This window comes from Stylophora pistillata, chromosome 8 (genome assembly GCF_964205215.1).
Source record: "Stylophora pistillata chromosome 8, jaStyPist1.2, whole genome shotgun sequence".
Taxonomy (NCBI): domain Eukaryota; kingdom Metazoa; phylum Cnidaria; class Anthozoa; order Scleractinia; family Pocilloporidae; genus Stylophora; species Stylophora pistillata.
Genome location: NC_142526.1, coordinates 10917603 through 10945191, shown reverse-complemented (window position 1 = coordinate 10945191; position 27589 = coordinate 10917603). Strand labels below are relative to the sequence as shown.

The window sequence follows — 27589 nt, the reverse complement described above, 5'->3', positions numbered from 1 at the left end:
CAAATCAACCCTCTCATAAAGAAAAGGCCTATTGCTTGCGTAAAACTGCGGTTTGGGTCTGACCTCACGTGAATAACAGGCCCCTTGTTTTTAAATTAATCAAACTTCAGAATGTTCAACACAACGTTACACGATTTTCTGGCTGTGAAGTCAAATAAACAACAATTCCAGTATGGTGAATTTATCGCCAACTTCTCGTAAAATGAAAGACAGTTCGTTTGTTTTTTCACTGAATGGTCAATTTAACACTTTTGTTATTATATAGATATTTTTTGTCATTTCGCCTTTTTTATTCTAAATTTAAAATAGCTTTTGGTAGCAGCGATTATCTGGTAGCCCCAACAATATTAACTTTATACATATTGTGAAATTTGTATTTGAAATGTTCATTTTTGAGCAAAACCCTCGGGGTAAAACTTTCAGTTTTCTCAATTTAAAATCGGGCTAATAAGAGGAAAATAGGCGGGGTTTCACATCAAGAAAACGCTGATACAAGTGTGATGGAAGCTGAGAATGTCATTCACAAAATTTTCTTCATGTACCACCAAAATATATTTGGTCGTTGTTGCATGTCCTGGATGCATGTCCTGGATGCATCATGGAGCGAAAGGTTTGCAAACAAACACTTCTTAAAAAATTGAGAAACTTTTCGAGACTCTTCATCAACAAAGATCGAGGTCGCGAGAACAACTTGCCCCTTGAGGGACCTGGTAAAGGGTTTGCCAATTCCAGCGTATTCATTGTAGACACAAAGAAGGCTGGCAAAAGCTCTCTAAGTTTCATGGAAAGAAGCCATCGTTAATTGGCATTATTCTATCCGAGTCCAAAGTGTAGAAAGATCTACTCTCTTTCTGAGTTATTAGAGATAGAAGTCCACACAGAGACTATGGTTTACTATAGAATTCACAACTTGCCTTTATTGTTTCAATTTCTAAGTGAATGCAATACATTTTTATTTTATCGTGAATATTGAAATTTAGTATATACACACTCAGTGATGTTGGTGTTTCAATCAATCTGATTGGTTCGCTATCTCGGGCTAATCAACAATGTACACCTCCGAGCGAGTGTATAATGTGAAAAACAAAATGGTGGGCGTAAACTCACGTTTCGCTAAAGTTTCAGAAGCAGAAATTGCCTTTAAATGGCTTCCTTCTAATTTTTTCGAGATCACTTCGTGTGTATATACTAAAACAATTATTCTTTTCAATCTCGGTGAATAGTGGCTAAATATTTACCGAGCTGCGAAGCGGCGAGGTAAATATTCCCGAAAGCCACTATTCACCTTGATTTCAAAGAATAATTGTTAATTATTTTTAATTGCAAATAATGTCATTTAACTGGAACAGAGCCACCTCGTCAATTTGTTGAATAAACCATTGCTGTTGTTATCATTATCTGCCAAACGTCCAATATTGTAGTGGAAGAGAATTACGAAAGATTCGTTGAACTTTCCAAAGACCCAGAGCATGAAATAAGATGATTATAAGAGCACAGGGATTTGATTCCAAACGCTACTGAATTAAAGAAAAAAAATCAAAAAGCCCAGAATAAAATTTATTTGAAAAAAATTATTTGAAGAACTAATCCAAGATATGTTGCTGTGTCCTGCTCACTGGTACTCACTTAAAGAATTAAAAATGAAAAATGTCTATAACTAATTGAACTTTTAAAGTCTATCAATTGCAACCGGCTACAACATATATTTCGAATTCTAGGCGAAAAAAACCCCTATCTACATATTATTACTTGAAAGGCTACGTTATCAAAGATCAAAGCATTCCATGCAGCTACATTTAGCGGTCCTTTCGGGGCGATCCCTGTTTCATGCGTAGTAGTTTATCCAGGACGTTTTGTGTATTGGGCAGCGCTTTCTCCAAAGCGCGGGACTGGTTCCTACACAAGATGCGTTTGTCCCGGATATCCTTCCTTTCCTCCAAAAACTCGACCAAGGTCTCCTTCTCCAAAGCACGGTCAAGGTCATCCACTAGTTGTGAGACGAAGAAATGCAGAATGCAGCGGGGGACCGTGTCACACACGTTCATTTTAAGCACGTTGAAGCATCGCACCACGTTCCTTTTTACATTCTTTATTTCCTCCTGTTCCTAAGAAAAGAACGATAAAGCTTACTTCAGAGCACCTTGCTTTCCGAACAATTTTTTGAGTTTATGTAAGTGGTATTTCGTGAAAATTTAAAACACTCCTAGCAGCTAGAAAGTGACATTTATCTTTATTTAGCTGACATTTATCTTTATTTAAACACGATCAATTCATCGGCCCATAAAAATACATATCACATACGCAAAGATATTTAAAATTCAAACTACATACTATAACAGTAAAGCTGTTTTCCGTGAATGCCGTGCGTTAGACTTAAAGAATGTCATTGATCTTACGTTTAAATACCCCCAGAGACTGTGTTCCTTATATCGCGTGGTAGACTGTTCCATAATGTGGCGCCATTGTAGCTAAAGCTTTTTCTGTAATAATTAGTGCGCGGTAATGGAACATTTTCAGAGTCCCTGAGGTCATAAGCAGAGTCACGCCACGTAAACTTTGAATACAGATAAATCAGATATAATGGTTTATTACGAATCAACTTAACGGCCTGCTCCCAGTTGGCTTGTTAGCTCAATTGGTAGAGCGCTGCACTAGTATCGCAGAGGTCAGTGGTTCGAATCCCGTACAGGCCTGATTTTTTTCAGGTCTGATTTTCGCTATTGCATAACTAGCGCTCTCTACTGCGAGGATCGTGCATCATACATATACCCTCATTGTATCACCAACACCTTGCAGAAAGCCCTGAAGTGTTTCGCTGAGCTTTCGAAAACATTCGTCACTCGAGGTTCTCAGTGGGGTGATAGCAGTTACTGTTGACGGTTAAAATTTGGCCATTTAACGGCTAACGGTTAATTTTTCCCCGTTGTGATTAAAAGAAACCTTTCTTTTGAGTTAAATTTTTTTCAACGACTACCAGTTAAAATGTGTTAACTTTATGCCTATTTGTTAAAATTTCTGTCGTTTTATGGCTGACGGTTAACCCCACTGATGCCCTCTTACTTCAACCAAAACAAATTGGAAGAAACAAAGACAAATCTCACCCTCCAGATCAACTTCGAAAATATTTGAAAATTTCCGTGACGTTTCAAATTTATTCCCAGGGTGTCCTGATGAGTGGGCAGAAACTTGACTTTAGCTTTCTCTCTTCTCTTATTTTCGTCTACTGTGCGATCCATGGCAAGAACATTGCCCCTCTAGTATTAATTCAGAATTTTTCGTTACGACTGATAGCTCAAACTTTTGGGCGTGAAAAACTTCCCTGCAAGCGTTAAAACACGTTAACCGCCAGTTTCGACTATGATCCAATTTGTGTTCATTCGAACTATATATTAGCGGACTGGCCTTAAAGGTCCCAATGGGAAATTCGAAGTAGTCAATTTTCTTAATGTAACCAGTCGTGAAAAAATGATTTAAAATTGACAAATTACTTTCTCCGCCTTATAGCATTTTAAGCAACTGCAAGTAATCCCAGGAGGGTATCCATCATACAAGTTACCCCGAAAGTTCTCAGTTCTCACCTTATACATGAATTGGTTTGACCCAGAACCTTCAATCTCTTGAAGAAGCTTCTCGGGATAGAGATTTCTCGCAAGATACTTCATGTGACTTGTCGTCTTCGATGTCATGCATGGATGAGGCTTCCTGTGATCTGCCAGAGGAAACCCTTCCCAGACATTAATCTCTCGTGGTGTGGGGATTGGGGCGAAAACAATATCCGTGCTCTTTTTCTGCATTTCCAGGAACTGTCGGATGAATTCCGTGGTCTGGTCGCGTTTCTTGTCAAAAATTAAGCTGACAACTTTCGCTTCAACTGCTTGTTTGAGAGTTGGGAACTTCGACAAGGCTTGTTCGATGGCCTTTTGGACAATATCTCGTAGAGTTGTCTCGACATTTCTGACAAGTTTCTCTGATAGGGGTAGCAACTGATCAACTGGACTCAGAAACAGGACAGGTTTACCATTGGCGTTAAATCCTTTATATGAGAAAAAAAAAAGCAGTTAGTCACGGCTTCAGAAAGGTGAATAACTGGATCACTACACTTAAAAATAGTCATGACTGATCAAAAATACCTGACTATACTGAAGCCTTTCCTTTGTGGCACCTCTTTCCGGGCGAAACGATTTGACTCGCGAGGGTGTTTAACTGTATAAGCTTTAAGCCTGTCACCTTTATTCAAGGGACACTTGCAATAAGAAAAAAAATCTGACTGATGCTCGGAATAACACGGGTGACCAAGTTGTCACGATTGGTTTCTGCTTTGAATCTAATTGGTTCAGAGAGTGGGGCGAGTTTTCCAGACCAATCACAGAGCAAAGTAAAGCAAAACCAGGCGGGAAATCTCAGATTACTTTAAGCTCTCCATTCAAAATCGAAAACAGAAGAGACGAAAATAACTTATTTGAGATTGTGTTAATGTTAGTAATAAAATTACTATAATGAAATAATGAAATTATTAGTAATGATTATTAGTAATTATAGTAATAAAATTAATGTTAGTAATGAAAGTGGTACACTGCCTCCTACCCTTATTGGTTTTGCCAATAACACTTGTTTTCTCAAAGAAACTCTGTGTAGAGTTTTTAGTTGTCAAATACCTGTATACTTCTCATACAGCAGCCTCTGCAGTAACTGACTGTTTTCACTGCTGTCTCCAAGTGGGGCAGCCACGCCCTCCAATTTTCGCTGTTGTCTTCGTATTTCGTCATTATTACGCATCTCCAGAGGATCCACCTGCGACAAATTTTATCAGAAATGTGTTTAAATCTCTTGCAAAGCCACTGCTTCAGTTTAGCGTGGCTCGATGGCTCGTTTTGAAAGGGTTTTAGACAATGAATTCCTTTTGTTTTTTATAATTCAAAGATATTTTGATCTCCAAAGGCAACGTTTTTCATCAAGACAGCTCGCAAACGCGAATTCGAGGCTCACGATGAGTTTATTCTCTTTTGGGGGGTTAAAAAAGATGCTTGACTCAAGTAGTTCACGGTAAACCTACAAGTATAATTTGGAAGGCTGGAAAAAAATATTGATAGCTGGGATTGTTCCAAGTGCCCTATATCACATGAAGTACCAAGCGTGAACGTCAAGCTCGGTGGTGGGTCACTACATCCCCACTCATTATGTTACAATCAACGGACTGGGACTGATGCAAAATTCAAACAGGTGCAGGAAAATATAAGATTAACTAGAATGAGCTAAATTTCTGTTACGTGGTGTCAATTACATTACCCTTGACGCCAGTTTTCACAATAATGACAATTTATTCATAAACAGACGCTTATGACTTTAAGTCGAAGCAAGAGATCAAAAACACTCACCTTGAAAACCTCTTGGTGAAACGAATTAAACAGCTGCCTGACGCGTTCACCTCCAGCCATGTCAGAAGTGTTGTTAAAAAGAAGTTTATTCAACTCTCTGATGAGATTTTGTTTCAGTTTCATGGCCACTGCACCCTTACGCTCGCCAGACTCTGGTATCTCGCTGTCCTCTAATTCTACAAGTATATCATCCACCTATTTGAATCAAAAAGTTTTGGTATAGACCACTTTCATAAATGGCTGCCGTATAAATATTCTTTTGTTTAAATTTAAATTAGCCCTACTGCCCTCGCTTGAGACAATGTATTCTTTTGAATTTTGTACTGGAGAACGAGGCCAGTAGGTCTAATTTAAATTTAATCCAAAGAATATTAATCCGGCAGCCATTTATGAAAGTGGTCTATTAAGACACGACACGATAATGCTGATATATTTCGTGTTGGTTACATGATGGGCTCATTATAATTCAAATTATAACATAACCAAAGTAAAGCGCGCGCTCTGAATGGTCAATTTAGCGTCCCCCGTTTGCCCATGGGTGTACGCTGCTGACGTGAGCAAATGCAAAGACTATTTTTCCGCGCGCGCTTGTTTTTTCTGGTCACGTAAGATTTGTTAAATAAAAGGGAACTCTTTAGCTACAATGTGTCAATGTTATGTTATAAAACAAATGGTAAACACCACACCGTACGCTATTGAGTTATGGATGCACTTGGGAGGTTTGCTAAGCACTCAAGAAGCTAGAGTCGCTCTCGGCTATCGCCTCGAGCGATTCTTACGCTTCTTTCGTGCTTAGCAACCTCCCGCGTGCATCCATAACTCAAAAGTGTACGCTGTGGTGTTTACCATTTGTTAAATGTGCTTACATACATACCTGCATACTTAATTAACGTGGCTGACGCTTAGCTATATAAAGCTAGTTTACAGGTCAGTCACGAAAGAGAAAATAAATGAATAAACCTAGAAGCTATATAAAAGTGTTTAAAATGATGTAGTATTATGGAACTGCATAAAATTATAGAACTATTAAACTTATAAAAACTAGGTTAAATTGCGAATAAGATCTTAAACTTGCAACTATATAAAAGTGTTTAAAATGATATAGTATATGAAGCTACATAAAATTATAGAACTATAGTACTTACATACTAAAAAAAGTAGGGACATTTTGGATTGCTTTCGATATCGAATTTAAAATTCTGCTCGTTGAGTATTAGCCTGGTCAATGCTAGAGTGCTGAACCTTTCGCTCCACTTTTCAGCGGCTTTCCAAAGTGCCGGCCAATCAGTGATCAAATAACCAGTTCTTACAAGCGAATTTTTTACCTCTTTTTTTCGCTTCTTCATTTGTGTTACTAAAATAGGAATCTCTGTGATCATCTTCTCAGCCAGTAAAGAGATCATAGTGTCCATGAGTCGATCAATTCCACAGACATGTTGAATGTCCTTGTACTGAGGATGCCGTGCAAACCATTCTTTCTCTTTGATACGTGTCGTTTCAGCGTCCCAGTCCCTCTCAGCTGGATCTGTGCCATCTTTCCCTGTATGTTTTATGTAAAGAAAAGCAGAAAAATAAGCTATTATTACTATAGCCCTCCTAAATATTTTAGACTCGTTAGACTTAGTCACAGAATTTCACTGACACAAGAAAAGCATCGCATGAAACACAGTCCGAGTGTGCCAACTCACCGCTTTCTTTATATTACGTGTAGAAAGAAATCAAACGCTTCTCGTGCCACATCCTCGACCAATTGGATGCAAAGCTAAGTCAACTGCAAATTGGTCTCAAGTGTTTTCCGCTCTTTAGGGTGTTAACCTGGATTTCAACTTGTCTCTTCCTCTGCTCTCCTCAAGCGACGCTACTTTGGCTTAAGTTTTGCAAGCCTCAGACGTGAGTGAAAATATGCGCGGACATTAGCGGAAAGCTACTGAGTTTATTATCCTTATTATTTGATGGATTGTAAACTCCGTTATCAACACAATTGATACAACCAAATTTTCTCGTAATACTTCATCCGACACAGTATCACAGTTTCATTAGTAACTGGCCCTCTTAACGATTTGACAAAGACGTTAGAAGTCAATAACTACATTTATTACACCGCTCGCAGCGCCCGTGTGCAAGATGAAGCGAATCTTGTGTTCTGATTGGCTACACGAGCGAGCAAGATGGGCCCATCATGCCCACTCGGGTTGCCCACATTGATCCCGCGCATGAAAAAAATAGAATTAGAACCAAGTTCGTAATTCTTGGACAATTTCAGCCATGGAAGCGCAAAAAGTGTCAGAAGACACTCAAAACAAAGAAAACAGAAACAACTCTCGTGAGTTTGTTGTCCTACAAACACAGTAGGCTTTCTTTCCCGGCTCTCGAAGTGAAAAAGTCATTCTTAATTCTTAATAAAGCGAAATCTTTTGCAATATAAAAAATCGTTTATTAACCAAGCTTGTTCGGTCAAGATGGCTGGATATTAGCCTCGTTCTTTTATTCGCATTTTTATGGACCTCGACTTTGTCTCGGTCCATAAAAATGCGAAAAAAGAACTCGGGAAATATCTAGCCATCTTGACCGAACAAGCTTGGTTAATAACTCATATGCACTGGTATGCGTTAAGTTAGCAAAACACTTCAAAGTTAAAAAAAAACACTGAATAAAAATACATTACCTCGCAGCACAATAAATCGGTTATCATCCAGTGTAAAGCTAGACCCATTCATGGCCACTCTTTTGCCCATGTCGTCCGATTCCCTTAGCTTGTCAGGCTTGGTAAGTGCACAGATTGTACGGCTCCTGAAATCTGGGGCTTTGAGCATAACAAGGTTTATTGCACTGTCGCCTGTGGGGTCCCCTACTTCAGATACTATCACGATGATGCTATTAGTGTTTTTCTCGATGTATTCCAAAACTAAATCTTGGGTCACGTGGTTCATGCGTGGATCGTCATTGGCGAAATGAGCGCCGGGAAGGTCGACCAAGGTAAGAGTCGTGAATTCGGGGCCTGGAGAAGAGGAAAGAGTGAGAAGCTGAAATTATACGTACAACGCAAAATATAGCTAAGTTCCAATTTTAAAACGAACTTAAATCTTTGATAGAGATAATATAAAAAAGAAGTCATTGGATCTCCATCATAAAAATATGCTGTTTATTTTCGGCTCTAGCAATTAAGTTAACTTAAAACATCTTACCTTGCAGAGTAACATTGACAGGGGTTTTCGAAATTGGAGTTCCCATTTCCTTTGGTAAACGTGCTGAGACATCGTTGAGAAATTTCTCTACGGAGGTATCATCGGGATCTTCCACAGCCCCCCCTAGACCCGATATTTCACATTTTACCTCCACAACCCTCTTCTCGCCGTTTCGTAGGTTGAGTATTATGGGATACGTAGTGCGGGCCTGTAAGGTGTTGGCGGTTTCATTGCGGCGCATTGGGAGAAGATATCGCCCGATCAGACGGTTTATAAGGGTGGTTTTTGCCATGTTTTGACGACCGACCATAACCAAATGAGGAATGTTGAAGGCTTGGCGTAATGTGTCGTTACTTATCATGGTTTGAATAAAGTCAAGAACCACGCCAAACTCACTACTTCGACCATATTTGGCAACAGGTGTTTCGGTGACTTCACCAGACATGGTTTACTTTTGTTTCTGCAATGATTTAACAGACCATATAGAAGTCAGTCATTATCTATCGCCGGAGAGGGGAGGCAAGAGAATTTATTGGGGAGTCACAAAACGGGGACTGTTGAAAATCAACCACTTTTCAACTGTCAATGAGGGAGAAGGGAGTATAAGCATGGTAAATAGCCTTATGGGGAAATTAGCTAGGCAAATGTTCCTTTTACCGCAATTGGCTATAATGGCGCGATCTAATTGGCTAATTTGCCGTTGTCGATGTGAGTACTGACAACGCTGTTCGCGTCAACGTGTCACGCAATGGTCACGCATTGAAGGAATTTTATATTTGACGTCGATCTTGTGGTAAAAACAAATCGGCAGAGAGCAGTTTAATGTGGTCTGAAAAAAACAAGGAAAATTAATGCATTATTAGGCAACTATTGTCGTATAATATTCAGACTACCTTAAATCTAGCTATAAACGTAAAATTAATTAAACGGCAATGTAAAATTAATTAAAACTTATGCTATATGTGATTTGTGATATCGAACTACAGAAATTTTGTTCAACTTCCGTATTCCTTAGTCCATGATCCACACGAACTGTATCTGTTAACGTTTCGAGCGTTAGCCCTTCGCTCCGACGAAGGGCTAACGCACGAAACGTCAGCTTTTATAACCGTAACGGTGGCCAATTTACCATTTCAACTTTGTTGATGTTAAGGACATTAGCCAGAAGGCCCATTTTTTGATTGATTATTGATTAGTTCACTAATTTCGGAATGATCTTAGAAAGCTACATAGTTACGATGCTTATCTGTTTTTCTATTGGTTTTGTAATCGGACCTTTCAGCGTCACCACGCGCATATAAAAGGCAAGTTTAGCGTCCCTTTAATCAGTTCTTCGTAAGTTTTGAATAGCATTGGTAAACTTTCGCCCTTTCGTTCTCTCAACCTCTGGCACAAGCGGGACCGAAATTTTATGATCGATCGTTCGATAGATTGATTGACTGTTAAAATAATCGTTATTTTCGTCATTGATTGTGGTTCGTGGTCGATTGCCTTTCAAGAATAAAGATTCGTGCCAACAGTCAACTTTGGTTTGTCATTTCGATCAGTAAAATAGTCCCAAACACCTCGTTAACCGCGTTTTGGAGCGACACGCCCTTGAACTTGAGAATTTAGATTTTGGTCGCCGTAAACGCTACAGTTGATATATTCAAATTATTTCGTAACCCCCACCGACGCAGCGCCAAATAGTTTCTTTAGAAACTATCAGCCTTAATTCATGTGTCTGTTAACCTTTCGTACTTGATCAACGAGGACATGCACGAACGTATTTCAAACGATATCACTTAGATGACCTTTGCTACCGATTTACGAGCTCTGTTTTTACCGCTTGCACCCAATCAGGAAAAATTCACCGGATAAAAGTTAAAATATGATCATTCACAATCAATCTGCCCACATCTGCTACACTCGAAGGTGGCGAATCTATCTATAAAATATGTAACCGAAAATTTTCGGATCATCCTCCGTGTAAAAACCTGTGAAGCTCACGAGTGACGTAAAACAAAGACAACAAAACATTATAAACAATAGCGTACAGCAAAACAATACCTTATGAAACAAGGAAAACCTCGTCAGGTTTTTACACCGAGGATGACCCCAATTTTCTTACACATGTAATTCAGTTCAATCTTAGGGCAACGTTATCAGCCGGTTTTATTAATGAATTCATTCTACGATTAATCTGCTTTAAAGGGAACATTATCTTTCCACTGTATGTGCCCAGGCGCAGAAACAGTTGCTAAGTGTGCCCGGTTAAATCGAATGGGAACTAAAATCTATGCTTGATGATTTGCATGAAGTTGGGCGAAAATTAAATGGAGCAACAGAACGATGTGCACACCCGTGAAGCAATGAAGTTCACATGCATTAATTAACTTTCAAACCATTGCGGAAATAAATCTTAGACAAAAGTCAGAACCGAAGCTTCTGGTTAAAACAAGTGTTCTTGTTTACATGGAAAAGCTAGAATCATACGGGCAATATATTCAAGCAGACGACGGCTGTAAAGATTCCTAATATGAACGTCAGACATTTTTAGTAAACATGGATTCCATAACAGCTTGATACGCCCTTCTGAATCACGAAAGTATTCTGCAAGCTTATATACGGTCGAAGACCCACCAATGTTGACATTCGATACCTTCGAGGAGGTTCGTGGGGATTCATTTAGGCGACGAATTGCTTAAATTCAGTTGTCGAACCGGTAAAACTACGCCACAAAATGCAAAAGGCAAACAGCAGCTGCCTACGCTCTGAGACACACTCAAATTTAAAATGATGTGTTGTGTAACACTGTTATCAGTAAGTTACCTGGCCTCTCGATGAAAGTTTAAATCTTCGGTGAGAAGTTTTGCTTCAAGGTTAGACCGGTCGAAATTGTCCTGAAAACCGTCAACTCCCTGCTGGGAAAAGCATTGATTTAATTGAACTGTACTTTGTACGAAGTATTTCATTAAAGCTAGCAACCCGGGAAAGGCTGTTCACTTTCTCGGAAAATCACGCTTGACTAAACAATCAGCATTAAAACGAGGCAATATCTTTCGGGTTCCGTGCGAACGCGAATTTCATCTCTTGCCTTATTCCTTCTACGACACCCTTCTGAACGAAGACCCCTCCAACATATGTCTCAATTAAAGAGAGCTTTTGGTGAATTATGCTATCTTTTTTTAAAGGGATAAAATTGCCTCCACTTGCTAAACAACCTGAATTATGTATATGAGAACGATCCTTCGCAGTAAAGCACTATTTGAGCAATAGTGGAAATCAGACCTGAAAAAAAATTTCAGGCCTGTACGGGATTCGAACCACTGACCTCTGCGATACTAGTGCAGCGCTCTACCAATTGAGCTAACAAGCCAACTGGGAGCAGGCCATCAAATTAATTCGATTTTTTTTTTTTTTTTTTTTTTTTCCAGGTCTGATTTCCACTATTGCTCAAATAGTGCTTTACTGCGAAGGATCGTTCTCATATACGTCTCATAACCGCAGTTCACACATATGTTTCATATGTTTGTTGTTGTTCAACCTGAATTAATTAGTGATTTGTGCATATTTGAATTCGTAACCGGAAGTGGTACGTTGCTTTCTAGGAAAAACGGACGTCATTGAGTTTGGTAATTATCATCGTTATACTGCCTGTCGGTAATACAACGGCACTCCTTCCTATAAACCATTAGCCAATCCAATCTGTTTTACAATTCCCCCGCTGCTATCATTACACATCTACATAGAGAACAAAGGCTGATAGGTTCTAAAGAAACTGTTTGGCGCTGCGTCGGTGGGGGTAACGAAATAATTTGAATATATCAACAAAGTTGAAATGGTAAATTGGCCACCGTAACGATTACAAAAGCTGACGTTTCGAGTGTTAGCTCTGACGAAGGGCTAACGCTCGAAACGTCAGTTTTTATAACCGTAACGGTGGCCAATTTACCATTTCAACTTTGTTGATATATTCAAATTATTACATAGAGAAGAGACTGGGAAAAAAACCCATCGGTGTTTTCCCCAAATCAGAGCTTTTCTTAGTAACCGGAAATCGAACTCGTATAAATAACATCATCGTTCTCGGCTAATATCAAAGCTATAATTCAGCGATCTGGAGTAGAAACTACGATACAACAAGTGGAAAAAACTGTTTTATTGTCAATAATAAATTCAGGTAAAATTCATTTGAATTAACCCAGTAAATATGTGCGTAGCCGACTGGTTTTGAAGGCTCCAACATCGACGTTCTCCCCGACCGGAGGAAACTGAAACCACACGAAGCAAGGTAAGAAATAAATCGAAACCCGTAATTCTGTGAATCACAGAGATAGCTAATTTATGTAATTCTTTAGGCTGATTTTCTTAAGTGAGATCTTAATGTCAAAGTCTTTATTTGAGTTGTACACAGGTTCGATGTAGTCATTATCTAGTTATCAATTATTTAGGACCGAAGCTCTCAGTCGGGTAGCAAGATATGCTTCAGCGGAAAATTTTTTTCTTTCAATCTTAGCTAAATCATGAATGTAAGTTTCTTTTATAAAATAATACCGATCGAGGATAAGATAAGCACAAACTGACACAGCCAAATGCCTTAAGTCTTTAGTTCACGTGAGAACCTCGAGACCAGAAGTACAACATCAATTCACTGTTGGAAAAAGGCAAGAGTACAAAATTCATTGTTTCATGTAAATAATCAACGAAACAGTTTTGTCTATTAAAATGATGTTGCCGGAACTTTTAACTGTCTCGATTGCAGAAGTTAAGGTTGGTGTAGAGCCGATTGCAAACGCCGTGCAAAAAGGACAGATTGCTATTTAAATAAAACAAGAAACTAGACATAGTATTTATTATATTCATTTCTTTTTTTTTTTTTTGAAAAGGCCGTTAACGGTTCTGAAAATCAACTCGTCTCTTTTCAGAGAAGAAAAGCAATCCTGCGTTACTTTGTAAATTGTCAACAACGCCTCTGGAATGGCTTCCCAGGCCACACTGAAACTAAAACGATTCTGGCACACAACCTTTGATGATATCTTCAAGGACTTCAGTTCCGACGAGTGGACACTGGAGCCAACCGACCGACGAATGCCAAAGGACTGGGGACAATATAAGGATAGCGCCAAAGTCAAGTTTTTCTGTAAGGATTGTGGAAGGTCTTGGACCTCTATGAATGGGAGAGTTATATTTTGGTACAAGAAGATTGATGAGAAAGACGAGAAAAAAGAATTGAACACAGAGGAAGGAAAATGCACCAGTGACGAAGGAAACAACGATGAACCGAAGAAGACAGATAAGTGTAAGACCTTCATATTTAGACAAAACAAGATATCCTCGATGAGTTTTAAAAATTCATCATATAGTCCTGATACCCCACGCCAGGGTTATTTTGAGAGGTCTACAAGGGTCTAAACTAACCAGTCCGGTTCACGATCACGAATTTTGTTCATGTAGTTGACGGGGACACCTCACGCGATAGTTGTCTGTTTTTCTTTAGAAATTTTTAAGGGTCGCAAGGCGCATCTAACTTTACTTCCGTTTGTCGAAATACAAGAGACTTAAAGGAAAAAATGACAGGACGGAAAATGCGTGAACTGTATGTACCTCCCGTTGTCCCATACAAAGCCTTAGAAAACTTTTCTAAAGCTTTGTATGGGACAACGGGAGGTACTTACAGTGCTCGCATTTTCCATCCTGCCAGTTGTTTCGACGCAGATGGCAGCTCGAAGTTGAGAGAACTTTTCCTTTGCGCTTACGAAAGTCTGTTAAGTTTGCAATATCTAGTTCCGAGTGCTGAAAGAAGCCTCTTTGCATTGAATACGTTGATGTAAAAGCGCGCCGGAAGTAGTTGAGTTCAAGTTCTCCTTCCGGTCGCCACTCGCTTCTCCAAAAAGATCTGCGCTCAAGAGCCCTTATAACTTAAAAGAATGGTTTGTAAATGAAGACCTCTACTGGGATTTTGTTATTAAAACAAGAGACTGGGCATGAGAATGATTCCTCTCTTGATAAATCTATTCATTGTTTTCGAGATGCTTTTATGATTACAAACGAGTTTCCTCCATAGACTCCTTACGGTTCAGGCTGTACGGTCAACAGTGCAAGGTGTGTACTGATGAGACCACTGATGGGACCTTCATAAATCCACAGTGGTACCGAGAGGAGGTGGAAAAAGTTCTGAAAAACGTTCATAAAAAGATAGGAGAGGTAATTTTGACTCCGAGAGGAGTATCTAGTTCAAGCTAGAACAGCAGACAGTCACTTTGTCGGATACCTCGAGTAAAACTATACTCACGAATACCACATTCAAGTACCACACTTACACTCTCAAGCAATTGTATTCAAAACTCTAACCGAGTGTGACCTGGTCACTAGTTTTTCATCGTACTTCAGGCGGTTGTCTCTCTTTTACTTAGAGTTTTCATAACTCGCAGTGATGTTTACCTTTGCTCTAACAGGTCGCTGGGATTGCATCGGTTTTGCTTTCATAACTCTCCATGAAATTGAACTCTATGCGTTAACAATGATTTTATCTTATTTCAGGCTATCTACAAATTTCTACCGGAAGACTCCGACAATAGAAAGAGACCCGGAAGAATGCGCAAGCCACACGACAGTAGACGCTGTCAAGCATGCCACGAGGGGCAATGTAGTAGCAAGTGAATCACTAAAAATCGAATTTATTGAAATGTCAATTAAAAAAATCGTTCATTTCAAAATCTTATTATGGAATTGTACCTCCGGCATAATTCTGAAATAAATAATGTGAGAAAAGCAATCTGGTGCGCAAAAAACTTCGGCTTCATAATCACATGCTGTTCAGCAAGCGAGCCCGCGACTTCTCCACTCGAAGAAGATCAAGGACTGGACCCGAGAAAATGGCGGAAACCGAACCTAGCCATAACTTTTCAAGAAAAACTGGTGCCGCGTCAGTTCCCACTTACCCCCTGAGTGATTTTTCTACAGGTAGTTCTCACTTATTCGTTTTTCATATTCACGATTCGAGATCCACCAGGTTATAACAAAGATACAGTTATTGTCGCTTAAATTATTTGAGATAGAGAAGAACGATATTATCAACTAGGAGACGCGAGACCATAACTGACCATGCCATATTTATTCATTATTAGCATTGCCTGTATTATCGTCACTACCATTTATTGCAAACAGGTGGCTTTTTTATAAGAACAGCAATGCTGGTTCCCTAATTCAGCCGCTTTCGTGCGCTGCACTCGAAATCTGGGTTTATTCAGGAGTAAAAACTTCAAATTTTGTTTACTTGTGGGAATGTGAAGGATGCATCTAATATCAAGTTGTAGATTTCATTATCTCTTTCATGAAATCATCTCGAAATGATAGCATCAGTGAAGACTTCTAAATTTAGGGCATATCGCCTAAACATAAATGAAAAGGTGTGTTTAGAAAATGGCCTCTTCCGGTTTCTAGATCGTTATCGACCTGGAGGTAAGCTCGCTAAGGCTACTTGGCACTTTCTTTTGCGCTAGTTCAATCAAAAGTTCATTTTTGCCTTGTTCATAGTCTGTAGGCAGGCTATCGTAATAAGGTCTCTAAGACACGCGTTCCTCTGCACGCGGGAAGATTCGAAACGAGTCGAGGAAAGTCTTTCCTGTGGTCTGGCCGCTGTACTTCTCGCGGGCTCGTGTTTCTCAAGTCCTCGTACATTCCCACGGGCGTAGCAACCCCCGTGCCGAAGGGCTTATAATGAGGGGCTGCTCGAAGGCAATCTTGTTCGTTCGTTCTTCCGCTCAATAGCTTTATTTTGTTTCCTATCGGCCTTGTTTCCAACACACCAAAAGCTGTTTATCCCTTTTTGTACATCTCTTGACCAGAAAGCGTAGATCGCAGGGTTTATACCGGGTAAAGTGTAAACAATGTAGAGGAATGTAGTGAACACTTTAGAATCGATCTGTATTCCTTTCTGAAACTTCCACAACGTAAGGGTTACGAAGAAAGGAAGCCAGCTGACCAGCAAGGCACCAGCAATGGTCACCAGCATTTTGGCAGCTTTTAGTTGTCTTTTGAAATCTGAAATTTGAATCCTTCTTACACTACCCCCGGTGTCGGTATGTAAGTCAGTCTCTTCGCTCGTACCAGGCTTCACTCGGCTAGCGTGATTCCGTGCGATTCGATAGATTTTAAAATAAATGGCCGACATGGTTCCAAAAGGAAAAATGAAAATAAAAATCCATTATAAAGTCATGTAAACCATCTCGAAAGTAGGTTTTTCGTCGTAGAACTCCACCTCTCCGAAAATAACTTCATGAGGTCGCCAAATCAACGGAGGGGACGCGAGAAGGATAGCGGAGATACATATAACTAGAATAGAAACATATATTTTAGTTTTCTTGACAAAGTTTGGGTACTGCAACGGCCGTGTCATGGCTAAATGTCGATTGACAGCCACTGCTGTTTGAGTGAACACCGATGCGGACGCGCAGAGGACACTTGATGCCATTATTACATAGCATACAAAGTCGTGGGGTGGTTCCCAGGCCCTATTATGCCTCCGGGTTGTGTTGGAACATGTTTCAATAATTGTAAAGAGAAAATCACTGACGGCCAGGCTAGTGATTAAAAAATTGTCAATAGTGTGAAGACGTCCGATGCTGTAGATTGCTATGAAGATGATGACGTTTCCAAGAAACGCTAAGCTAATGACGATCGTTATATACACTATCTGTGTGTACCACAGGACCATGGAATTCCCATTGGAGGAAGGAGGACTGTGAAAGATACAAGAATGAGGGAAAATACGTTAAAAGACTCAAGAAACAGATTATAAAGTTATGCGTATCATTTTCCATTCTCCACTCAGATGACATACACTGCATGTCATTCTGTTAATAATAATAATAATAATAATAATAATAATGGTAATAATAACAAGGGACTGGAAATAGAAACGCCTAATGGCTGGAGGATATAAGGTCTGCAATTTATAGTCGAGTTCCTCCCCCGTCAGAGAAGGCCTGGAAGCTAAACACCATGGAAGCTACAAGGGTACTAGCAAGGAAAAAGAACTGGAGCGCCCAGGGTCCAGATAGGTTGACTAACTTTTGGTGGAAAAAGGCACAAGTGCTTCATGAAGGTGTGACCATGTCGTTTCAGGCTATAGCGAATGCCAATGTAGAGTATCCACCCTGGTTCTCTGAAGGCAAAACCACACTACTTCCGAAACCCGGAGAATTCGCAAGTGATAACCAGAGGCCGATAACCTGTCCAAATACTTTGTACAAGTGGTTCACCTCGTGCCTATAAGGACCTGCAAATCAACATCTAGAAACGCATGGTCTAATGGATGGAGCTCAGAGGCGTGCACGCGCAGGCTGTAGCGGAACCACTGATTGACAGAGTTGTGACCTTAGATTGTCAGAGGCGAAAGCGTAATTTGAGTATGGCGTGGATTGATGTCAAAAAGGCGTACGACTCGGTAGACCATGGTTGGTTGGAAGAGATGATGATCTTACATAGATTCCCTATCTTGTTGTCAAGGACGGTAGAGAAGTTAAGCAAGAGCTGGAACACAAGGGTGGTGGCGACAACAAGGCTAGGACGCGAGAGATCTGAGCCAATTAGGTTTCTTAAAGGTCTACCCCAGGGTGAGGCTCTCTTTCCCAGACTCTTCACGGTTTGCTTGAATCTTATTGCGTGGAAGATCAGTGCCAGTGAGGGCTATAAGCTATCTAAGCCAATTAGGGTAAAGGTAACAGATTTGCTGTATATTGACGATCTAAAGGTCTTTGCGTCTTCGGAGAGTAAACTAAGCCGTGTTATGGAAGCAACCAATACTGCAATGGAGGATGTGAGGCAAGAGGAGAAGATGTCGTTGGAAGGCGCAGCAAAGGAATATCTTCACAGAATGTCTCATCTGGCCAAGTCCCTTGTCTGATTATAATCGTGTAACAGCCTCGAACCAATTTGCATTACCAGCGTTGGGCTACCTGATGTGGACACAACAATGGCCGCTGACAGAGCTTAAAAAGTTGGATAGAGAAGCTCGCAAGATAATTGTTGAGAATGGTGGAAAATCCCAGCGGGTCAACTGCCATTTTATACCTGCCAAGAGAGAAGGGAGGGAGAGGCCTGCGTTCGATCGAGGAAGAATACAAAATAACGAAGATAAAGGCGGCAGTGAAGTTATATAGCAATAGCGACCCAGCCATGGCGATGGTTCGTGAGTTTGAAGAGAGAGCAGAATAGTTAGGACACAGTTCGCAGACGCAGCAAGGTATGCAGATGAGATGGGTCTCCAGTTGCAGCTGGAATACCCAAGTCCAGCTTGCATAAAACGTGATAGTGGAGAGGTGATAACAGCAGAGAAATTGAAGGTAGAGCCGAAAAGGGTTTTGGAAGAGAAGACATGGCAAACGGTGCATGAGCAGAATTGGCAGGGGAAATTACTCTCTGCGAGAACAGAAGACGAGAGTGTTAACTTCAACGGATGTTATTGGTGGCTAAGCAGTTGGAAACAGTGCCCAACACATACAGTGGCGGGGATGTTTGAACTCTACGAGCAATTATTACCGACAAGGTTGTATGCCTGCCAGAAAACGCACACAGACACAACTGGTGAGGTGAGGTGCAGGCTATGTGGTAAGGCCTCTGAAAGTGTCGCCCATGTCTTGGTTGGTTGTACCGCCCTCGCACAGAATAAGTATCTTACACGACATAACGCAGCTTTGAAAATACTTTTCTTTGAAATTCTGCATGACCTAGGCCTTGCAGACACAGTCCCCACTTGGTACTCGCCATTGAAACCGAAGCCAGTGTACGAGACGAACAATGCGCAAGCATTCTGGGACGTTCCTTTATTTGCGGAGCACCAAGAAGTTAGAGCCAACAGAATAGATGCGCGTATTATCGACCATGAATCAAGTCGAGTCATCGCGCTGGAGATGAGCTGCCCATGGATTACATTCCATGGGGGAAAAAGAATGAGGACAAAACCTCGAAATACGGACCGCTTCGTTGGGAATTAAAGCGGAAGTACCAAGGATATGAAGTGAAACAATATATAATATAATAATGCACGCATGAGGGGGATGGTGTCGTGACTTAGAAGCTGAAATGAAGGAGTTGGTCGAAAACAAGAGTAAGGGAGTTCTTCAAAATATGCAGAAGGTTGTGATCTCGGGAACACTAAATATCTCTCGGACGTTTAAAGTTGCAACATGAACAATGAACATCGCTTACTATTTAACTCTTTGCCCATAAAAATTCTGTGGATTATTAGAAACTTAGGAAGTGATCGTCACTGATTAACTCTTTCCTAGCCGAAATAAGTAATAGGTTTTTAAAGAATTTGTAATGACTATTTTAGATTTGGATATCCGAAATAGCTTACCTTTTTTATTTCTCAAGGGTTTTTTTTTTGTTGTTGTTGTTCAGTATATAGATTTTGATTTCACTATAGTTAACGGGCTACGCTCATGCGCCCCGTCATACTATTCTTATTGTATGTAGCATACAAAAGTTTTAAACTGCTGCATAATAATAATAACAATAATGATAACAATAATAATGGTTTATTGGCATCTCCACCCGAGGGGTAGCTCTTCTTCGCTACAAAATGATTACAAACTTGTTGAAAATCTATCATTATCACAAATTGCTGATACTGCATAGTGCATTTTACATATAAATTTATCTAAGGCTTCTATTTACGGATTAGCTTACATATTTAAAAGTGGCTATGGCTTACTAAAATAATGATATATAAATACTAACTAAGGCATTTGACAGCGGCGATCAGTTTATATATACTAAAAATGACATTTCAGTGGTGTAAAAGTCTATCGGGATCCAGGATTGTAACAAATCACCCGAGAAAAAGATCCAATTGTGGCCTGAGACTCGAAAGCATCTTTCTATTCCCCTTTATCTCGATACTCCCTTTACTATTAAGGAAAAATTCCTTTATTATACATGTATGAACTGCGAATTTTCACAAGGATTTCCAGCCCTGAGGAAGCCGTAGCTGCTTACGTGTAAAATTAAGACAATTTTTTTACTGGTGTGTTTGATATTGCCGATCAGCTACTGACGTATCACTCGCCCCTTGTGCCACTCGGTCAGGTTGATGAATGAATGGCAAAGGATTTAATCTAAGGTCGTTTGTCGAAATATTTTTCATATATCAAACAAAGTAATATATGGTTACTTGTAGATATAAAATTTCTCTTCAGTTCGCGTTCAACTCCCACGAGTGAGATGGCGAACGAGTGGGATATCGAGTTCAACACTCGAACAGATATTCCATTTCCGCGTACGCCCGTGTATTTAACAATTATTCCACGGGCGCGCGTTGGATATGAGATGATAGATAGCAAACGAGGCGCGTAGCGCCGAGTTGGCTATAATCATCTCATATCCAACAAGCGCGAGTGCTAAAAATTTTATCAAATTTTTAGCACCGTTTTAACTTTAAGCTGACACGTACGCTTGCCATATTTGTAGATTATGGTATATTGGCTGATATACCATAATGGCTAAGCCAATAAAAAGTCTTGAATTGCATTATCCAATGATTTAGTTTTTAATAATATTCTTTATTTCATATTGCCACACAACACCTGATACGACATACTTTTGGTGGTTATCAGCTTGCTTTCAATTTCCTGCTCCTTTTAACTGATTAACGGTTGATAAAACAGACCGCGCAGAACTCTTTTCTCTGCATATCAATGATGGTAACTAAACTCAGTGGAAGGCAATTTGGTCTGAAGTCATATGCGTGATTTCAAAAATCATAAGATGATGGGGAAGGGGACATAAGCATTGCGAATAGCCTTATGGGGAAATTAGGTAAGTATTACTTTTACCACAATTGGCTATAATGGCGCAATCTAATTGGCTAATTTGCCGTTCTCGATGTGAGTACTGACAACGCTGCTTGCGTCAACGTGTCACGCAATGGTCACGCACTAAAAGAACTTTCTATTTGACGTCGATATTATGGTCAAAAACAAATCGGCAGACAGAGGTTTAATGTGGTATGAAAAAACAAGGAAAATCAATGCATTATTAGGCACCTCTTGTCGTATAATCTTCAGACTACCTTAAATCCAGCTATAAATATAAGGTTTGGTTTTCGGCAACGTAAAATTAACACGAATGCTCTATGTGATTTGTGATATCGAACTACAAAAAATTTGTTCAGCTTTCGTATTCTTTGGTCCATCATCCACACGAAGGTATTTGTTAACCTTTCTTATCATATTTTGGACAAAATTACTGAATTGTGATTGGTCAAGACAGGGGGAATTTTTTTATTAATTTTTGTAATTGCCTCGGGCAAAATTACTTGAAAATGATTGGCTGAAAATCACTTAGCAACGGCTGCCATGGTAAAGAAATTTCTGTTTGTTTTGTTATAATGGCGTCCCGTTTTGTTCGAGATCAGTAAGAAAACATTTTGCCCCTTATATTATAAACAAGTAATCGCATGGTTCCTCGTAAATTTAAGGATTAATATCACTCGTGTTTTCGGAAGTTGCAGAAATTGCCCGAGTCGCGCAGCGACGAGGGCAATTTCAGCAGCTTCCGAAAACATCCGTGATATTAATCCTTAATTTTACTCGGCCCCATGCGATTACCTCTACGTACTCGATCAAAGAAGACCCGCACGAACGTACTTCAAATGATATCACTTAGATAACCTTTATTACCGATTTACAAGATCTGTTTATACCGCTTCAACCCGAAAAGAAAAAATTCACCGGACTAAATTTAAAACATGATCATTCACAATCAATCTTACCACATCTGCTACACACGAAGGAGGTAGCCAATCTATCTAGGAAATACGTAACCATTGCGAAATTATTTCTTGGACGAAAGTCAGAACCGAAGCTTCTAGTTACGACAGGTGTGTTTGTTTACATAGCAAAAGTAGAATATTTTCAAGCAGACGACTCCTAGAGAGATCCCTAATATGAACGTCAGATATTTTTAGCTAACATATATTCCATAACAGCTTGACGCGCCCTTCTGAATCACGAAAGTATTCGGCAAGTTTAATTTAGATACCGTCGAAGACCGATCAATGTCGAAATTCGATATCTTCGAGGAGGTTCGTGGAGGAATCCTTTATGCGACGAATTGCTTAAATTTAGTTTGTCGAGCCGGTAAAACTACGTCACAAAATGCAACAGGCAAACAGCAGCTGCCTACGCTCTGAGACACACAAATTTAAAATAATTTGTGGTATTTCAAACTATATGTGACTTGAAATCATAATCAATTGTTATCAGTTACTTACCCTACCTCTCGATGCACGTTTAAATCTTCGGTGAAAAGTTTTGCTTCAAGGTTAGACCAGGCGAAATTGTTCTTAAAACCGTCAATTCCTTGCCAGGAAACGCAATGCTTTAAATAAATGAACTGTAGTTTGTAATAATTCTTTCTTTATAGCTAACTACCCGGAAAAGGCTACTTGCTTTCTCGGAAAATCAAGCTTGACTTCACAATTAGCATGAAAACGAGGCAATTTTCAATATTTTTTTTTTCCAAAGTATCTGTTAGGTTCCGTGGAGAGGGTGAGTTGAATGTTTCACCTCTTGCCTTATTCCTTTTACGACACCCTTCTGAGCGAAGACCTCTCAAACATGTCTCAATTAAAGAGAGCTTTTGGTGAATTATGCTATCTTCTTTACAACGGATAAAATTGTCAATATTTGCCTAACAAAACCGAATTAATTAGTGATTTGTCCATATTTGAATTTGTAACCGGAAGTGGTACATTGCTATCTAGGAATATGCATTTTCGCCACGGCACTCCTTCCTATAAGCCATTGACCAATCAGATGTGTTTTACAATTCCCCACTGTTATTACACGTCTAAATAGAGAAGAGACTGGGGAAAAAACCCAGCGGTGTTTTCCCGGAATCAGAGCTTTTCTTAGTAACCGGAAATCGAACTTGTATAAATAACACCATCGTTCTCGGCTAATATCATAGCTATGACTCAACGATCTGGAGCAGAAGCTACAATACAACAAGTGAAAAAAACCTTTCTATTGTCTATAGCAAATTCAGGTAAAAATTCATTTGAATTAACCCAGTAAATTTGTGCTTAGCCGACTGGTTTTGAAGGGCTCCAGCATCAACGTTCTCAACCGGAAGAAACCGAAACCTAACGTAACAAGGTAAGAAATAAATCGAAACCCGTAATTCCGTGGATCACAGAGATAGCTGATATATATAAATCTTTGGGCTGATTTTCTTGGTTGAGATCCTAATGTCAAAGTCTTTATTTGAGTTGTACACAGGTTCGATGTAGTCATAACCTAATTATCAATTATTTATGACCCAAGCTCAATCGGGCAGCAAGATATGTTTCAGCGGAAAATTTGTTTCTTTTAATCTTAGCTAAATCATGAATGTAAGTTCCTTTAAAGAAAAATAATACCGATCAGGGATAAGATAAGTACAAGAACACAGTCAAATACTTAAAATCTTCAGTTTACATGAGAACCTTGAGACCGGAAGTGCAATATCAACTATTGTTGGAAAAGGGCATGAGTACAAAATTTACTGATACATGTAAATTATCAACGGAATAACTGTCTCGATTGCAGAAGTTAGGATTGGTGTAGAGCCAGTTGCAAAAGCCGTGCAAAATAGACAGACTGCTATAGAAATAAAACGAGAAACTAGACATTGTATTTATTTCCATTCATTTCTCATGTTTTTTTTCTTTTTTTCAAAAGACCGTTAACAGTTCTGAAAATCAACTCATCTTTTTTCAGAGAAGAAAAGCAATCCTGCGTTACTTCGTAAATTGTCCACAACGTCCGGAATGGCTTCCCAGCTGGTCACAAGTGCATTCTGGCACACAACCTTTGATGATATCTTCAAGGACTTCAGTCCCGACGAGTGGACACTGGAGCCAACCGACCGACGAATGCCAAAGGACTGGGGACAATATAAGGATAGCGCCAAAGTCAAGTTTATTTGTGGGGATTGCGACAGGTCTTGGACCTCTATGAACGGAAGGGTTATATTTTGGTACAAGAAGATTGACGAGAAAGAAGAAAAGAAAGAATCGAAGACGGAGGAAGGGAATTGCACTAGCAACGAAGGAAACAACGATGAACCGAAGAAGACAGATAAGTGTAAGAACTTCATATTTAGACAAAATAAGATATTCTCGATTACTTTTAAAAATTCATCATATGAGCCTGATCTCCCACGCCAGGGTTATTTTCAGAGATTCAAGGGGATCTAAATTAACCAATCCTGTTCATGATCACGAATTTTATTCACACGGTTGACGTGGACACCACGCGCGATGGCTGTTTGTTTTCCCTTTTTAGGGTCGCAAGACACATGTAACTTTACTTCCTTTTGTCAAAATGCAAGGGACGTAGAAGAAGGAATTGTTTCGACGTAGACAGCAGCTGGAAATTGAGAGATCTTTTTCCTTGCGCTAACGACAGTCTGATAAGTTTACATTATTTAGTTCTTGGTGCTTAAAGAAGCCCTATACATGATGTAAAAGCGCGCCGGAAGTAGTTGGGTTCTCCTTCCGGTAGCCACTCGCTTGTCAAAATTAACATCTGCGCTTAGGAGCCCTTATAACTTAAAGGAATGGTTTATAAAGGAAGAGCTCTACTGAGATTTTGTTGTTAAAATAGGAGACTGGGCAGGAGAATGATTTCTCTCTTGATAAATTTAATCATTGTTTTCGAGATGCTTTTTTTATTACAAATGAGTTTCCTCCTAGACTCCTTACGGTTCAGGCTGTACGGTCAACAGTGCAACGTCTGTACTGTTGGGACCCCTGATGGGACATTCACGGATCCGATGTGGTACGAGGATGAGACCAAAAGAATTCTGGACAATGTTCATGAAAAGATAAAACAGGTAATTTTGACTCCGTGAAAAATATCTTCTTCAAGCTAGGACAGCTAACAGTCACTTTGTTGGGTACTTCGTGTATTCTATACTCATGAATACCACATTCAAATACCTCACTTACACTGCTAATGGAACATTAGGTCACATGCCTGCAGAGAGGTTATCGTGCTAAAAGCAAAAACCCTGTTTTGCGTAGACACTGAACATCCCATTTTCTAAGGGTCGTGTGTCTGAAAATAGGCTTTGGAGAAAATTCGACAAGTCTCCAAGAAGTCAGAAGAATATTACACACTGAGTTCAGCTGGTTTTCCATTCCAAGGCATTCAATAAATTCCAAAAAGGTAAAATTCCAAAAGGGAACATGGCGTATGTAAAAAAATCATCTGTTCTTAATATCATAAAGACCTTTGGAATAAGATTGGAAACATCTTTAGATCATTAATGAAATAGAAAAATTTTGAATCGAGACTCGAAACTAAATCACCATTGTAATTGGTTTTCTTTATTTTAAATTGTGTTTAAAGTATAAAAAGCTCACGCCATCCTTTTAGGCAATTAAAAACCCTAACCAAGTGTGACTTGGTCAGTAGTGTTTTACTGCACTTCAGGCGGTTGTCTCTCTTCGACTTAGAGCTTTTATGGCTCGCGTGATGTTTACCTTTGCTCTAAAAGGCCGCTGGGATTGCATCGGTTTTGCTTTCATAACTCTCTCAGTAAAATTAAAGTCTCTATGCTGACAATAATTCTATCCTATTTCAGGCCATCTACAACATTCCACCGGAAGACTCCAACGATAGGAAAAGACCCGGAAGAATGCGCATGTCACACGACAAGCGACGCTGTCAAGCATGCTACGAGGGGCAATGTAGTAGCAAGTGAATCACCAAAAATCGAATTTATTAAAATGTTAATTAAAAATCGTTCGTTTCAAAATCTTATGATGGAATTGTAGCTGCGTGCTGTGTTATAATTCGGAAATACATAATGTGAGAAAAGCAATCTGATGCTCAAAAACTTGAGCTTGATAATCACATGCTGTTCAGGCCCGCGACTTCCCCGAAGGCTTAGAACGAAGGGCTGCTCGAAGGCTATCTTGTTCTTTCGTTCTTTTGCACATTAGCTTTATTCTGTGTTTCTTATCTGCCTCGTTTCCAACAGAACAAAAGCTGTTTCATCCCTTTTTGTATATCTCTTGACCAGAAGGCGTAGATTACAGGGTTTATGGCGGGTAAAGTGTAAACAATGTACAGGAATGTAGTGAACACTTTAGAATCGATCTGTATTCCTTTCTGAAACTTCCACAACGTAAGGGTTACGAAGAAAGGAAGCCAGCTGACCAGGAAGGCACCAGCGATGGTCACCAGCATTTTGGCAGCTTTTAGTTGTCTTTTGAAATGTGAGATTTGAATTCTTCTTACACTACCCCCGGTGTCAGTATGTGAGGCTGTCTCTTCGCTCGTACCAGGCTTCACTCGGCTGGCATGATTCCTTGCGGTTCGATAGATTTTAAAATAAATGGCCGACATGGTTCCAAAAGGAATTATGAAAATGAAAATCCATTCTAAAGTCATGTAAATCATCTCGAAAGTAGGTTTTTCGTCGTAGGACTCCACCTCTCCGCAAATAACTTCATGAGGTCGCCAAATCAACGGAGGGGACGCAAGAGCGATAGCGGAGATCCATATTACTAGAATAGAAATGTATATTTTAGTTTTGCTAACAAAGTTTGGATACTGCAGCGGCCGTGTAATGGCTAAATGTCGATTTACAGCCACTGCTGTTTGAGTGAACACCGAAGCGGACGCGCAGAGGACACTTGATGCCATTATTACATAGCATACAAAGTCGTGGGGTGGTTCCCAGGTCCTATTGTGCCACCGGGTTGTGTTGGAACATGTTTCAATAAGTGTAAAGAGAAAATCACTGACGGCCAGATTAGCGATGAACACATTGTCAATAGTGTGAAGACGTCTGATGCGGCAGATTGCTATGAAGATGATGAAATTTCCAAGAAATGCCAGGCTGATGACGATCGTTATGTACACTATCTGTGTGTACCACAGGACCATGGAATTCCCATTGGAGGAAGGAGGACTGTGAAAGATACAAGAATGAGGGAAAATACGTTAAAAGACTCAAGAAACAGATTATAAAGTTATGCGTATCGTT

At 39.8% G+C, this 27589-nt stretch overlaps 4 protein-coding genes and 2 pseudogenes across 10 annotated transcripts in view; 3 read left to right on the top strand and 3 right to left on the bottom strand.

Annotated features, from left to right (window-relative positions):
- Nucleotides 1-890: 890 nt before the first annotated feature.
- LOC111319436 (dynamin-related protein Dyn2) lies at nucleotides 891-22842 on the bottom strand. 2 transcript variants are annotated; one of them, XM_088730731.1, is made up of 9 exons: nucleotides 11637-11771; nucleotides 11372-11460; nucleotides 8561-9020; nucleotides 8041-8373; nucleotides 6701-6915; nucleotides 5376-5570; nucleotides 4656-4791; nucleotides 3579-4033; nucleotides 891-2105 (listed from the first exon to the last, which is right to left on the bottom strand). In XM_088730731.1, the coding sequence occupies exons 3-9, from the start codon at nucleotides 9003-9005 to the stop codon at nucleotides 1797-1799; spliced, it is 2088 nt and encodes a 695-aa protein (XP_088586857.1). In that variant the 5' UTR covers nucleotides 9006-9020; nucleotides 11372-11460; nucleotides 11637-11771; the 3' UTR covers nucleotides 891-1796. The 2 variants fall into 2 exon arrangements, with proteins under 2 accessions (XP_088586857.1, XP_088586859.1); XM_088730733.1 differs by lacking the exons at nucleotides 11372-11460; nucleotides 11637-11771 and adding an exon at nucleotides 22821-22842.
- Nucleotides 12423-15317, top strand: LOC148724947 (uncharacterized). Of its 5 annotated transcripts, none has more exons than XM_088730749.1 (5): nucleotides 12423-12833; nucleotides 13145-13206; nucleotides 13468-13841; nucleotides 14607-14746; nucleotides 15083-15317. In XM_088730749.1, the coding sequence occupies exons 3-5, from the start codon at nucleotides 13520-13522 to the stop codon at nucleotides 15200-15202; spliced, it is 582 nt and encodes a 193-aa protein (XP_088586875.1). In that variant the 5' UTR covers nucleotides 12423-12833; nucleotides 13145-13206; nucleotides 13468-13519; the 3' UTR covers nucleotides 15203-15317. The 5 variants fall into 5 exon arrangements, with proteins under 5 accessions (XP_088586875.1, XP_088586873.1, XP_088586874.1 ...); XM_088730747.1 differs by having other exon boundaries at nucleotides 13145-13233; XM_088730748.1 differs by having other exon boundaries at nucleotides 13145-13233; nucleotides 13429-13841.
- Nucleotides 15557-17596, bottom strand: LOC148724946 (5-hydroxytryptamine receptor 7-like; annotated as a pseudogene).
- Nucleotides 18578-20806, top strand: LOC148724945 (uncharacterized; annotated as a pseudogene).
- A 600-nt stretch (nucleotides 22843-23442) lies between the features above and the next one.
- Nucleotides 23443-26340, top strand: LOC111332464 (uncharacterized). 2 transcript variants are annotated; one of them, XM_022937803.2, is made up of 4 exons: nucleotides 23443-23706; nucleotides 24271-24675; nucleotides 25287-25426; nucleotides 26180-26340. In XM_022937803.2, exons 2-4 carry the CDS (start codon nucleotides 24360-24362, stop codon nucleotides 26297-26299), a joined length of 576 nt encoding a protein of 191 aa, XP_022793538.2. In that variant the 5' UTR covers nucleotides 23443-23706; nucleotides 24271-24359; the 3' UTR covers nucleotides 26300-26340. The 2 variants fall into 2 exon arrangements, with proteins under 2 accessions (XP_022793538.2, XP_022793537.2); XM_022937802.2 differs by having other exon boundaries at nucleotides 23446-23706; nucleotides 24310-24675.
- A 123-nt stretch (nucleotides 26341-26463) lies between these two features.
- Nucleotides 26464-27589, bottom strand: part of LOC148724944 (histamine H2 receptor-like) — a 1201-nt gene continuing 75 nt past the window's right edge. The window contains exon 1 of the mRNA XM_088730742.1: nucleotides 26464-27589. This exon is cut by the window's right edge and continues 75 nt beyond it. Coding sequence (XP_088586868.1) covers nucleotides 26557-27489 — 933 coding nt within the window. The 5' untranslated portion in view covers nucleotides 27490-27589 and the 3' untranslated portion in view covers nucleotides 26464-26556.

What these genes read in the sequence shown, in the direction of transcription:
- LOC111319436 (XM_088730733.1), bottom strand. Translation starts at nt 9,005, where the DNA reads ATGTCTGGTGAAGTCACCGAAACACCTGTTGCCAAATATGGTCGAAGT. An exon ending in CCGATTTATTGTGCTGCGAG is followed by an intron (nt 6,916 to 8,040) that starts GTAATGTATTTT and finishes TAAAACATACAG; the next exon opens with GGAAAGATGGCACAGATCCA. An exon ending in CAAACCAATTCATGTATAAG is followed by an intron (nt 2,106 to 3,578) that starts GTGAGAACTGAG and finishes TTCTTTTCTTAG; the next exon opens with GAACAGGAGGAAATAAAGAA.
- LOC148724947 (XM_088730749.1), top strand. Translation starts at nt 13,520, where the DNA reads ATGGCTTCCCAGGCCACACTGAAACTAAAACGATTCTGGCACACAACC. An exon ending in ACCGAAGAAGACAGATAAGT is followed by an intron (nt 13,842 to 14,606) that starts GTAAGACCTTCA and finishes TTTCCTCCATAG; the next exon opens with ACTCCTTACGGTTCAGGCTG. An exon ending in TTCATAAAAAGATAGGAGAG is followed by an intron (nt 14,747 to 15,082) that starts GTAATTTTGACT and finishes ATCTTATTTCAG; the next exon opens with GCTATCTACAAATTTCTACC.
- LOC111332464 (XM_022937803.2), top strand. Translation starts at nt 24,360, where the DNA reads ATGGCTTCCCAGCTGGTCACAAGTGCATTCTGGCACACAACCTTTGAT. An exon ending in ACCGAAGAAGACAGATAAGT is followed by an intron (nt 24,676 to 25,286) that starts GTAAGAACTTCA and finishes GTTTCCTCCTAG; the next exon opens with ACTCCTTACGGTTCAGGCTG. An exon ending in TTCATGAAAAGATAAAACAG is followed by an intron (nt 25,427 to 26,179) that starts GTAATTTTGACT and finishes ATCCTATTTCAG; the next exon opens with GCCATCTACAACATTCCACC.